Source organism: Phasianus colchicus, chromosome 31, assembly GCF_987193195.1.
Source record: "Phasianus colchicus chromosome 31, bPhaCol1.hap1.1, whole genome shotgun sequence".
Lineage (NCBI taxonomy): Eukaryota > Metazoa > Chordata > Aves > Galliformes > Phasianidae > Phasianus > Phasianus colchicus.
This window is the reverse complement of record NC_143466.1, coordinates 409,731-423,018: the sequence shown is the minus strand read 5'-3', so window position 1 is coordinate 423,018 and position 13,288 is coordinate 409,731. Positions and strand designations below refer to the sequence as shown.

General features: G+C 52.6%; 2 protein-coding genes across 3 annotated transcripts in view; one reads left to right on the top strand and one right to left on the bottom strand.

Annotated features, from left to right (window-relative positions):
- The first annotated feature begins 3,242 nt into the window (after positions 1–3,242).
- On the top strand, positions 3,243–6,823 carry LOC149914104 (zinc finger CCCH domain-containing protein 11A-like). The gene is made up of 7 exons (XM_090127663.1): positions 3,243–3,331; positions 3,973–4,096; positions 4,574–4,636; positions 4,888–4,974; positions 5,264–5,602; positions 5,909–5,985; positions 6,107–6,823. The coding sequence occupies exons 1-7, from the start codon at positions 3,278–3,280 to the stop codon at positions 6,161–6,163; spliced, it is 801 nt and encodes a 266-aa protein (XP_089983789.1). The 5' UTR covers positions 3,243–3,277; the 3' UTR covers positions 6,164–6,823.
- A 3,090-nt stretch (positions 6,824–9,913) lies between these two features.
- Positions 9,914–13,288, bottom strand: part of LOC149914094 (uncharacterized) — a 155,188-nt gene continuing 151,813 nt past the window's right edge. The window contains exon 2 of one of the 2 annotated variants that reach the window (XR_016460617.1): positions 9,914–13,108. Coding sequence is in view for 1 of the 2 variants with exons in the window: in XM_090127657.1 (XP_089983783.1) it covers positions 13,052–13,108 (57 nt within the window). In the remaining variant the exon portion in view is untranslated. The remainder of the gene's footprint in view (positions 13,109–13,288) is intronic. The other variant, XM_090127657.1, reaches the window with a different exon arrangement.

Below are 13,288 nucleotides of genomic sequence, written 5' to 3'. Positions count from 1 at the left end.
AGACTGAGAGGTTTGGGCTTGTTGAGCCCGGAGAACAGAAGGCTCATGGGAGACCGTGTGGCTGCCTTTCAGTACACGGGGCCTCACAGATCACCCTTGCTGAGGGTGAGCACTATTCCCTCATTGAGGACATTGATGAAGATGTTGAACAAGACCGGACCCAGCACCGACCCCTGAGGAACACCGCTGGTTACAGGTCTCCAACCGGACTCTGCACCGCCAACGACGACCCTCTGCGCTCTGCCAGTCAGCCAGTTCTCAACCCACCTCACTGTCCACTCATCTGTCCACACTTCCTCAGCTTTGTCATAAGGATGTTGTGGGAGACGGTATCAAACGCCTTGCTGAAAGCAAGGTAGACTACATGCACTACATCCACCCAGCCAGTGACAACATCGTAGAAGGCTACCAGGTTGGTCAAGCATGCCCTCCCCCTGGTGAACCCTTGCTGATTACTCCTGATAACCTCCTTTTCTTCCAGTTGTCTGGAGATGGCATCCAGCACAAGCTGTTCCATCACCTTTCCAGGGACAGAGGTGTGCCCAGGTGGCCAAGAGGGCCAACAGCATCTTGCATTAGAAATAGCGTGGCCAGCAGGAGCAGGGAGGGAATCATCCCCCTGTACTCAGCCCTGGTGAGGCCACGCATTGAGCACTGTGTTCAGTTTTGGGCCGCTCACTACAAAAAAAGACATTGAGGCCCTGGAACGTGTCCAGAGAAGGGCAACAAAGCTGGTATGGGGTCTGGAACACAGGCCTTACGAGGAGCGGCTGAAGGAGTTGGGGTTGTTCAGTCTGGAGAAGAGGAGGCTCAGAGGAGACCTCATTGCAATCTACAACTTCCTGAATGGAGGCTGTGATGAGGAGGGGTTTGGCCTCGTCTCCCAGGCAACAAACAGGACCCGAGGAAATGGCCATAAGTTGTACCAGAGGAGGTTTAGGTTAGACATAAGGAAGAACTTGTTCTCTCAGAGAGCAGCCAGGCACTGGAATGGCTGCCCAGGAAGGTGGTGGAGTCGCCGTCCCTGGCAGTGTTCAAGAGGCATCTGGATTAGGAGTTACAGGATATGGTTTAGTGCTTGTGGTAGCAGTGGTGATGGAAGGAGTTTTTTCTCCTTTCCTTTTTCTTCTTTTCTTCCCTTCCTTTCCTTTTTTTCCTTTTTTCATTTTGTTTTCTGTTTTCCATCTTTTCTTTCCCTCTCCCCTTTTCTTTCCCTCTCCCCTTTTCTTTCCCTCTCCCCTTTTCTTTCCCTCTCCCCTTTTCTTTCCCTCTCCCCTTTTCTTTCCCTCTCCCCTTTTCTTTCCCTCTCCCCTTTTCTTTCCCTCTCCCCTTTTCTTTCCCTCTCCCCTTTTCTTTCCCTCTCCCCTTTTCTTTCCCTCTCCCCTTTTCTTTCCCTCTCCCCTTTTCTTTCCCTCTCCCCTTTTCTTTCCCTCTCCCCTTTTCTTTCCCTCTCCCCTTTTCTTTCCCTCTCCCCTTTTCTTTCCCTCTCCCCTTTTCTTTCCGTCTCTTTTCATCTCTTCCCCTTTCTTTCCTTTTTTCATTTCTTTTGATTCATTTTGTTTAGTACTTTCTTACTTTTCATCTTTTAGATTCCTTTCTAAAAGAAAAGATAGAATGGGAGACAATAATTAAAGAAACAAAACCTGCTTTGAAAGCCATGGGGCCGGATGGATTGAACCTTGGGGTGCTGAGGGGGTTGGCAGACGTGGCTGCCAAGCCGCTCTCCATCATCCTTCAGCAGTCCTGGCTAATTGGGGATGTGTCCTGGCTGTCCCTGAACGTGTTTAAAGAGCTCTGGATGTGGTGCTCAGGGACATGATTGAGTGGTGGGTTGTTAGAGTTAGGGGAGTATGGTCAGGTTGCGGTTGGACTCCATGATCTTTCGGGTCTTTTCCAACCTGATCCATTCTATGATTCTACGGATTTAACAGCAGCGTTCTTGTGGGAGCTGCATTGAAACTTGCAGTGTCTCTGGGTCTCCAGAATTACTTTCTCCAAGCTGATTCGTAGGTGCTGGCACTTCTTTAAAGCAAGAGCAGCTGCTGATGGGAGGAAGGTAGTTCAGGCTCATGAGCTCTGCAGCATCTCCCAGGATGGTACCAGAGGAGGCAGGAATGATATTGCAGAAGATGAGAAGCTCCCCAGCAGGAAGCCAGAAACCCTGCGGGAGAGTCGGAGCACGTGTGGATGCCCAGGAGGTAATGCAGCCCCAGTATTTGAGAAGCGCGTGGCCAAGGAGCTGCGGCCCAAGAACAGAGCTATTCCGCCTTTGCAGAATAGCTGGCATCCCAAGAAGGACTCGTCTGTCCTTGTAAAAAGCAGGGGGAGGGCACGTCCAAATGCTTGCTGGTTGCTTGGGAGCTCAAATCCTCCAAGCTGGAGGCAGCCTGGGGGTAACATCTCCTTGGTCCGATTGTGCAGCACCTGAGCAAGAACTGGCTGCATGAGGGTCATCTTAATTTCTCTGTTCTTTTACTTAAATAAACCCGTTGGGAGACCGTGGTGTTGGTTTCCTAAAATTTGGATCTGGGAGGTGAGCACGCCCTTTGCTTATGATGGAAGCACAGAAGTGATGCGGGCACTCGCTGAGGTCACAGTCATCGCCGAGGTGGGAGCGTTTGTGGCACAGCCGGTGAGCAGAGCTGGTGCTCTGGTGAGTGTGCTGCACGCAGAGACTGAGCTGTGAGCTTTCCTTGAGAGATCACCCTGCGAGAGCCCGTCGGAAGCACCGCTGCGGCGTGTGCGTGAGCTGGGCACAGCTCAGGCTGAGCAGGCCGAGCAGGTGAGCTGGGTTTGGTGCTGGGTGGTTGCCGGGAGGTGTCTCAGCAGGAAAGCTGGGCTGGGGTGGGCACGCTGCATCAGCCCTCGTCCCGGCTGGCAGTGAGACAGAGGGAGTTTTCTTCAGGACAGCAACACCAGCCATGTGCTTCAAGGCGCGTAACTATTGAGGAGATGGAGAACGCTTGCTGTCAGAAATCATGGCAGCTGTACAGGAGCTGGGTGTATTTTGGGGACAGTCCTTGTAACCAGCTGGTTTCGAGACATTGCCCTGCCCGAGAGTCTAAACTGCACAGCAGAAGAATGCTGGGAAAATGCTTCTTCCTCACTGTTTTTCACTTGCAGGTTCTTTCCTTAGGGTTCCTTTTTCCTTTCCAAAAGGAGATTTTGGGGATCGAGGCACTTGAAGAGAGAGTGAAGCCAGCTCTTTCCAACAGTGCGGGCAGTCCCTGTGGAGAGGACCCCGGGAACTTGAGCTTCCCCTGAGACGTTCCCCAGCATGTCTCAGCAGGGAGACGGACGCAGTTGCCATCGCTGCTTTGCGCGTGGAAAGGTATGGCTGGGTTTCTTTCGCTTGGGTTTCTCCTTTCTCTGGTTTTGGAGGGGAAGGGGTGGAGCAGGGGGAGCCCTGCTGGTCCTTTGTTAGCTCAGTAAGCGGCTGGGTTGTGCACTTGCAGCAACAGGACAGCATTGCCAGGCTCCTTAACCTGCTGGGGCAGGGTGGGATCAGAGAGCGGGCACTGCCCTCCTGCCAGCTGCACCTGGTTATGGTTTGCCAGCTGCCCTGGGTTTCTGCTGAGAAGTTAGTTCTAGCTGCCTGCAGTAGTAAAGGGTGGGGAAGAAATAGTGGTGAAGAGCTAAGGCTGTGTACGGTAATTTTGCATGGGTTGAACTGTGGCACCTGAAGTCACTGTTTCCCTCGGAATAATGCTGGTGTTTGCAGGTGTGTTGGTTTAACCCCCCGAAGTGATGTCTGAGAGCGCCCGTCTTCTCCACCTGAACGATGAGAAAGCTGGATATGCCCAGAAATTGCAGCGCGTGCAGATGTTGTGAATGCGCTCTCAAATGTTTCCGTTAGTGATAACTAACGTCTCAGCACTCTGATACCCACCTCTGGCACCATCTGGAACGCTGCATCTCTTTGCAAACGTTGGGTGGCCGTTTCCATGGCCCTTCCTTTATTTCTCTCCTCAGAAGCAGCGCGGCGCAGTTCCCTGTGCTAGGGAGCAGCACCCAGCAGGCTGCCAGAGATCCAACAGCGCCTTGCAGCGCACAGAGGGACGCGATGGGGACGGACCATCCTTAGCACCACGCAAAAGTGAGTCTCTGCAGTCCTCTGTCATGAAGTATGGAAGAATGCATTTTAAGTATTACTTCTGAGCGGTGCAGCACTGCAGGGGTGTCCGGTAACCATGGTGGAAGCATTAGAGAGGCCGACAGCAACAGATGGCAGCAGTGAGACAGAAGTGTGTGTGTAAGTGGTGGTGCTCAGAGCTGAGTGCATTCCCTGTAGGGACAAAAAATCCGTGCCTCGACTTTTGCAGCTGATAGCGTTTTGTGTGCTGACGCAGCTTTGCTCTGCAGCATGCAGAGCTGTCAGGCAGACTGGGGTTCCTCTGCTGCCACCTGAGCGGGAATGAGAGCAGTAGTGCTTTGTGCAAGCGCACTGCAGTTTAAAGATCAGTTTCTGTTCTGGCTGTAGAAGAGTGTCTTTTGGTTTTTGTGGTGGACGTGGGCTAACAGGACAGTGCTGCTCCTGGTGTCTGTGAAATCAACACACAATCTGTTGTTGTAGGGACGGAGCCTGCGCGTCCATGGAATGGTGCTGGGCTTGGGGGGAAACGGAAAGCCTCCCCAGGTAAGAAGCTCTTGTGAGCTGTGGTGTGGGTACCTGCCTCTAAATAGGGCTGCATGAAGGGCTGTGTGGGATGGAGGAGAAAAGAAGGGGCACTGCAGATCTGTGCTGACTGCAGAAATGGCACAGCGTTGTAGCAGCAGAAAGGCCAATTGAAGAAACTACGCTTGAGGAGCAGAAGTTTGTGGTTGGCTGTGCTAAAATGCTCCTCCAAAGAGATGCTCTTCATGTCTTTCTTGTTTCCTTTCTGACAGAAGCTGATGCAAGCAGGCTTGCAGTGAAGCGCAGCCTTGCAGGAAGCCAGGGGAGGAGCATGGAGTGTGGCACAGCCCCCAAGAGAGGTACAGACACACAGCAGCATCTGGGTTTGGTGCACTGTCTTTCTAGTTAGGCTTTCTGTCTGTCCTTTCCTGGGACTGCTGTCGTTGCGTGTTGCTTGAGATCTTAATCCCTGGGGATTACAGTTGCCTTTCCTGTCCCAATTGGAAATGGCCCACAGTTCAGCCAAGATCCCAAGGTCCATTGCTGTGAACACTCGAGAGTTCCTAGCATTGTGGCCCATTTTGCAGACCGAAGGCAGTGTGTGACTCTCTTTTAATCTTGCTGCTTCCCCTTGCTTGATTTGAACAGGGAGAGGTGCTGAGCCAAACGGCAAGATGTACGCGAAAGCTCCTCTCCAGGCTCCAGGAGGGCTTCCTGGAACAGCAGGTCCCAGCAGAGGGGAAAGACCTTCCCCTGCAGTTGACAACCACTCCCTCTCCAAGACCATGGCTGCAAGAAAGCGCAAGGGAGTGGAGGAAGAGGAGCAAAAAGCAGAGCTGTGGCCTGCCAAGAAACAAGTGAAGGTGGAGCGCGATGGGGAGAAGGCTCAGAGCCCACATCAGAGCAGAGGCGGTGTGCCAGCTCCAGCAACACACCCTGGGCCTGCCCCAGCGCCGACTGAGCAGTTCCGGACCTCAAAGCGAAGAGGTAGGAAGGTGCTGCAGCTGCCCTGGTGAGGTGCTTCCCTTATCAGGTGCATGGAGTTTGCTTAGGATTTGCTTTGCTTTCTCCTTCTCTCTGCGGAGAGGGGAAAAGAGTAGAAGGCTGCCGAGTCCAATGGCAAGGAAGTGCCAGAAAGTGTAACCCTCTCTTTTCCCATGAAATCCATGACGGCCTTCTGCTTGTCCCACTGGAAATACCCTTCCCTGAGAGGCTTCCTAGCCTGTTTTCATGTACCCATGTTTCCGCGGTTTTGCTGTTGACAAACTGAATTTCTCTCCTCTTTCTCTATAGCAAGACGACAACGACAAAAAGAGAGGAGAGCAGAAATGAAGAAGGCTGCTCTGAGAGCTGCCGCTGCACGTGCAGAGGTGAGTCCTCGGTGAGCACAGACACGGCTCTTGTTGTTCTCTGTCTGTCAGACGTGAAGGGGATTGTAGAATGCTGGGGGAAGCGGTGTCCTACTTTGACGCTCGCTTTCTTTCTTTCCAGTCCTCCACAATGAACAGCCTTGTGGAGATGATGGAGAAGCTGCAGCTGAAGGACTGAGTGGAGGAGCATCAGAAGGCAGCGGCTTTGTGGCAGCAGCCCAACTTGGCACTCTGGTTGCAGTCCATCAATAAACAATTGGAGCTTTGTATTCACAAAGAGCGCACGGCCTGATTTGTCCAGTGGCACTCAGTGAGCTGCTGCACCACCTCCTCGTTATTCCACTCGCGGCGCTGGGTCAGAACTCCCACATCTCCATCAGGGGATGCTGCAGGTTATAGAAGCAATGGATGCACCAGTCCTTGGCCCTGCCCATAAACGCACTGCCTGCAAAGCACGTGCACAGAACTGCGAGTAGCACGGCCTGAGCACAGGCGCGCTGAGTTAGAGAACAGCTGTCTCGAGCTGTCTGAGTTTCTCGGGGCAGCACTGAGCAGAAGTGAGCGTGTGCCCCTCACCCTGCAGGCGTCTCTGTTGGGGGAAGAGAGGCTCCGCCGGCTGCCTGATCCCGGAAGGCAGAGGTGTTCTCCTGACTTCTCTGCAGTGCTACCTTGCCTCATTGTCCCCCCTCTCTTCAGCCGTTTTGATGCTACTTTTCATCCTTTGGGCAGAGCTTGAGTCACTCTCATCATCGCACAGCTTTGTACTGAGCGGTGTGGAATTTTCTGGCTTTGCTCTTAAAAGCCTAGGCTGAAAACTGCAGCGTGCATGCTTAGTTTACATGGGGACATGGGCGGGGACATCCTCTAACCCCCATTATCGAAAAATAAACCTTAATTGCAAAAGTGAGGGGTGTCAACCCCCGACCCATGGGAACAAAGTGGTCCGTGGGGGTGACACTGTGGGGGTGTCCCCATCTCCAGTACGTGACACCACCAGGGTGCCATGAAGGTGTCCCCAACTTTGGTGGTGTGACAGCACGATGCTGTGTCCCCACTTCTCCAGGAAGTCCTCCAGCTGGTTACAGTGTCCCCAGCTTCGGCTCAACGTCCCCAGGGGGTCCTTTTGTCCCCTCTGCATGACGGTGACACCCGATGCTGGCTGCCGAACGCGACACCCGATGACGATGACACCGCGTCACGGCTGTGCCACGCTGGTGTCACACAGTCCCCTCTGGTGGTGGCACAGAGTTCACCACCGTGCGTGTCCACATCCTCATGTCAGACAATGGTGACAGCGCCAGAGGACTCCAGTGTCACCAGGTCCAGCTCTAGGTGGGCCTGGAGGGGTGACAAACAACAGTGAGAGGCTCAGTGACAGCATGGTGACAACGCAGAGCTGCCTGTGCCTGGCCCTATGCGGTGGTCAGAGTACAGGGAATGGTGTCACCCGATAGATGGTGGCACACAAGTGACGGTGACACCAGATGACGGTAACAACAGTGACAGCCAGGGATGGGGACACTGCGTCACGGCTGTTCCACATCGAGGTCACCCTGTGTCACGGTGTCACCTGAAGACAGTGACACTCAACGACTCCCAGTGGCATCCAGTGAAGGGAAGAACCAACAATGGTGACACCACCGACCCCATGTCACACCCACAGCAGACCCCACATGTCCCCCGACTGTCCCCAGCTCCCCTCCCTGTACACTCCTCGTCACCTCTTCAATGAGGATGGCACCGCTCTGCAGTTGTGCCAGTCCTCTTCTTGGTTGCAAGTGTCCCATTTGGTTTTGTCATCCAGTATTTTTGGGAGAAAACGTGTGGTAGTTCTAAGAGAAGGGGTATTTCTGGGAGAAAATATCCTCTTTTTGGAAGAGAAGGTGAAATTTACCACTGAAATGTGGTATTTCTGGGAGAAAATGACATACTTGAGGGAGAGAACTCGGAAATGGTGGGAGAGAATGTCTTCTATTCGAGAGCAACTGTGGTATTTTTGGTGTGACGACTGGTCCTTTGGGGAGAAAATACGGTAAATATGGGAGAAAATGTCCTCTTGAGGAGTGTCAAGTGGTACTTTTGAGAGAAAATGTCAGGTATTTCTCAGAAAACTGCTGTTTCTGGGAGATAGTAGCATCCTTGGTTGGAAAATGACAGGTGTTTGTGAGAAAGCTGGTATTTTGGGAAAAAAGGCCGTATTTTTAAGACGAAGCTGGTATTTCTGGGGGAATATGTCCCGTCTTTGGGAGAAAAGTGGTCTACCTTGGAGAAAATGTCATGTATTTGGGAGAAAACTGGTCTATCTGGAAGAAACTGCCATTTTTCTGGGAGTAAGTGTGATCCTGAGGAGCGTCAAGTAGTATTCTTGGGATGAAACGTGAGGTATTTCTAAGCGTAGTGGTATTTCTGGGAGAAAATGTCTTGTTTTGGGGGGAAAAGATCACATGTATGTGAGAAAGCTGGTATTTCTGGGAGTAAACGCCATATTTTTAGGAAAAAATGGGTATTTCCCGGATAATCGGTCACATAGTTAGGAGAAAAGTGGTCTACCTGGGAGAAAATGTCCTTGTTTTTTGGTGGAAGAGATCATGTGTAGGGGACTAAAATAGTGTTCCCGGATGAAAATGTCACGTATCTGTGAGAAAAGTGGTATCTGTGGGTCACAGTGCTGTTCCCCAGGGGTCGGTGCTGGGGCCTGTCCTCCTCAAGATCTTTCTTGATGAGCTGAGGGCACTGAGTGCACCCTCGGGAAGTTTGCGGATGACACCAGGCTGGCTGGAAGTGTGGATCTGCCTGGGGGTACCGAGGCCCCACAGAGGGATCTGGACAGGCTGGAGAGCTGGGCTGAAGCCAATGGGATGAGTTCCAACAAGGCCAAAGGCCAGGTCCTGCGCTTTGGCTGCAACAACCCCAGGCGACGCTACAGGCTGGGGGCGGAGCGGCTGGAAGATGCGTAGAGGAAGTGGACCTGGGGGTGTTGATGGATGCTGGGCTGAAATGAGCCAGCAGTGTGCCCGGGTGGCCAAGAAGGCCAATGGCATCCTGGCCTGCATCGGGAACGGTGTGGCCAGCAGGAACAGGGCAGTGATTGTCCCCCTGTCCTCAGCTCTGGTGAGGCCGCACCTCGAGTGCTGTGTCCACTTTTGGGCCCCTCACTGCCAGAAAGACATCGAGGCCCTGGAGCGGGTTCAAAGAAGGGCGCCAAGGCTGGCGAGGGGTCTGGAGCACAGAGCTCACGAGGAGCGGCTGAAGGAGCTGGGGTTGTTCAGTTGGAGAAGAGGAGGCTCAGGAAGACCTTACTGCTCTCTAGAACTACCTGAAGGGAGCTTGTAGTGAGCTGGGCTTCGGCCTCTCCTCTCGTGTCACTAGTGCCGAAAAACAACGTTATAACCCACAAATATCAGTGTTCTCCCAAATACACGATGTTTTCTTCCGGAAAGATCACTTTTCAATCCTAAATATGACAATTTGTTCCAAAAATGCGATATTTTCTCCCGGAAATACAAGCATTCTCCAAAATCCATGATATTTTCTCCCAGAATGCCAGCTTTATCAGAGATATATGAAATTTTCTTCCAAAATTATGATATTTCCTCCCAGAAATATCAGTTTCCTTAGAAATACTTCACGTTTCCTCCAAAAAATACAACATTACAATACCCCCCCTTCCCCATAATGTGATACTTTCTCCAGGGAGTCACAGTTTTCTTAGAAATACCTCATGTTTTCTCCAAACAATATGACATTACAGTCCTCAGTATGACATTTTCTCCCAAAAATAGGACATTTCCTCCCAGAAATACCAGTTATCTTTACAAAAATAGGACTGCAGCCATTGGAGATCTGCTGGAAGGACAGACGGCCAGCTCCAGGAGCTCCAGGAGGCTCCTGGAATGCAGCCATGGTCACTTTGTGCTCTGGGCGTTGGGCAGACCGACCAGAGGTGAAGCGTGGCTGGATCTGCTGCTCAGCAGTGCGGAGGAGATGATGAGTGAAAGGCGTTCAGGTTGGGGCAGCCTGGCTGCAGTGAGCACGGCTTGTGGGGTTGGTGATCCGAGGGATGTGGGCATGGCAAGGAGTGGGGCAGGACCTGAGCTTTGGGACGGCGAGCTTTAAGCTTTCACGGGCTGATGGCCCAGATCTCTGGGGATCTGTCTGTAAAAACAAAGATGGTGAGCAAAGCTGGCTGCTCTTCAAGGCTGCCTTCCCTTCTGAGAGCACAAGAGCTCTCCGTCCCTCTGAATAGAAAGCAGAGGACGCAGGAAGCCCATCGGCTCGCCGCAGACCTGCTGGGCAGCTGGGGGCAAAGCAAGGAGCAACAAGCTCTGCTAACAGGCCGTGTCACCTGGAGCAATACAGGGCTAACAAACAGGCCGTGTCACCTGGAGCAATACAGGGCTAACAGGCCGTGTCACCTGGGAAGAATACAGGGATGTCTGGACCTGCAGACGTGGGATCAGGAAACACAAGGCGCAGAACTGAACTTGGAGAGGGACGTGAAAAACAACAGGAAGACTTTCTACACGTGCATTGGCCAGAAGAGACAGGTCAAAGCAAGTGTGCCTCCTTTGTAAATGTAAAAGGAGAACTGCCTGCAACAGATGGAGAGAAGGCTGAGGTACAGAATGAGTTCTGTGCCTCGGTCTTCACTGGCAGCCAGGATTCCAGTGTTTGTCACGTCCCTGAGCCCTGCATCCATAAACCTCCAGGTGGGGACCGGGGTGGTAAATACCCCCTGCTGTGAGGGCAGAGCAGAGAGACTGCCTGATGAGATTGAACGTGTGCAAGTCTATGGAGCAGATAGATGGTGAGATGTGAGACTGAACGTGTACAAGTCTATGGGCAGGATGGCGTGCATCTCAGGGCTCTGAAGAAGCTGGCTGCCGAGCCGCTCTCCATCATATTTGAGAAGTCGTGGCTGTCAGGTGAGGTCCCGGATGCCTGGAGGAAGGGTCACGTCACCGTTGGCAAGAAAGGGAGCAAGGAGGACACGGGAACTACAGGCCGGTGAGTCTCACCTCTGTGCCTGGGAAGATGATGGGACAGATCCTCCTGGATGACATGCTTGATCACATGAGGAGTGAGCGTGTGATCCGAGACAGCCAGCACGGCTTCAGCAGGGGAAGTCATGCTTAACCAATCTGGTGGCCTTCTGTGATGGAGTGACGGTATCGGTGGACAAGGGGAGGGTGACCGACGTCATTTCCCCGGACTTGAGCACGGCCTTTGACACGGTCCCCCACCACATCCTTATCTCCAAACCGGAGGGATGTGGATTTGATGGGTGGACCACTCGATGGATAAGGAATTTGTTGTAAGGCCTCAGACAAAGAGTGGTTATTAATGGCCCTATGTCCAGGTGAGGCCAGTAACGAGCGGCATCCCCAGGGCTCTGTCTTGGGACCGGTGCTCTTTAGCACCTTTATCAACGACATGGATGGTGGAATCGAGTGCACCCTCAGCAAGTTTGCTGACAACACCAAGCTGAGCGGTGCGGTTGACACGGCTGAAGGAAGGGATGCCATTCGGAGGGACCTCGACAGGTTGGAAAGGCGGACCCGGGTGAACCTGATCAGGTCCTACACAGCACAGTGCAAGGTTTTGCACTTGGGCCGGAGGAATCCCAGGCATCCATACAGACTGGAAGGAGCGGTCCTTGAGAGCAGCCCCGTGGAGAAGGACCTGGGGGTCCTGATAGATGAAAAGCTTAGCATGAGCCAGCAGCGTGCCCTTGCAGGTGGGAAAGCAAATGGAATCCTGGGCTCCATCAGAAGAGGGGTGGCCAGCAGGGACAGGGAGGTGATTGTCCCCCTCTACTCCGCTCTTGTGAGGCCCCATCTGCAGTACTGCGACCACGTCTGGAGCCCCCAGTACAAGAAAGACAGGGAGCTGTTGGAGAGGATCCAGAGGAGGGCCACAAAGATGATCAGGGGACTGGAGCACCTCCCTTATGAGGACAGGCTGAGGGAGCTGGGCTTGTTCAGCCTGGAGAAAAGAAGGCTGCAGGGTGACCTCATTGCAGCATTTCAGCACCTAAAGGGAGCCTACAAGCAGGAGGGAAGTCAACTCTTGGAAAGGGTAGAAAACTGCAGGACGAGGGGAAATGGTTTGAAGTTGAGGGAGGGAAGATTTAGGGTGGATGTCAGGGGGAAGTTCTTTACAGAGAGTGGTCAGGTGCTGGAACAGCTGCCCAGAGAGATTGTGGATGCCCCATCCATCCCTGGAGGTGTTCAAGGCCAGATTGGATGGGAACCTGGGCAGCCTGGTCTAGTGTGAAATGTGGAGGTTGGTGGCCCTGCATGTAGCAGGGGGGTTGGAGATTCATGATCCTTGAGGTCCCTTCCAACCCTGGCAATTCTGTGATTCTCCTATTCTGTGTCTTCTCCCTGATGCCAATTGGAAGTGATATCCTTTAGTCTTCAGTATAACAGACATTCTGTGACTGTGCTTGAAGACAGTCTCCCTTGAGCGCTTTAGTTGTGCTTGTTTAGTGCTTGTAAAACCAACTGTGCAAGTGCTGCTCTCCTCCCCATTGTGAGGGGATTGCTGGCAGGAGCTAAGCAGTTATCACAGGCACATCCAGCAAGGAGCTGCCGTGGCAGATGGGCGGGTGGAGCAGCTGTCTTCCAACCTGTCCCCTGCAGCAGTTGGCATTCTGTAAGCTACTCTTCCCCAGTTTGCAGAACCAGTATCAAAAGTTGATACTCTTTTGTGAAAGAGTAAATGGGGGTTGAAAAAAGAGGCAATATGACATTCCTGACTGCAGATAAACAACAGCACAGATGCTGGTCACCGCCGCAGAAAAAGCTGGACTTGTTAATGAAGCAGCTTATCCATCTGTGTTGGGATTTTGTACAGCTGACCTCACCTGCCTCTCATTCCTTGCCATCGCCCCCTTTTTCCTCTAAGGTGAAAAAGACAGCCTTATTCTTTTTGAGTCCGTAATTGTGATCATTTATTGATTGAGTACAACCAGATAAGACATGGAGTGCCAAGTTGGGCGGCACTCGCAGCACTGCCCTGTAACACCACACACTGCAGCTGCTGCCTTCTGATGTTCTTCCTCTCAGTCCTTCAGGTGCAGATTCCGCATCGTTGCCACAGGACTGTTCATTATAGAGGACTGGAAAAAAACAAAGCAAGTGTAGAAATAGGACAGAAACAATCTAGGGAGAGCTCACTAAGAAAGTCTGAACAGTAAACTTCCACAACAGCCCCATGCAGAACAGCAGGTTACTGCCATTCAGATCACTGACATTACTTCCCATAACACACAGCTTAGCTGCTGTGCCCTCCTTTTTCC

Coding starts and splice junctions, on each gene's coding strand:
- LOC149914104 (XM_090127663.1), top strand. CDS start 3,278: ATGTCTCAGCAGGGAGACGGACGCAGTTGCCATCGCTGCTTTGCGCGT. Junction 3,332..3,972: donor GCTGCTTTGCGCGTGGAAAG/GTATGGCTGGGT, acceptor TTCTCTCCTCAG/AAGCAGCGCGGCGCAGTTCC. Junction 5,603..5,908: donor CCGGACCTCAAAGCGAAGAG/GTAGGAAGGTGC, acceptor CTTTCTCTATAG/CAAGACGACAACGACAAAAA.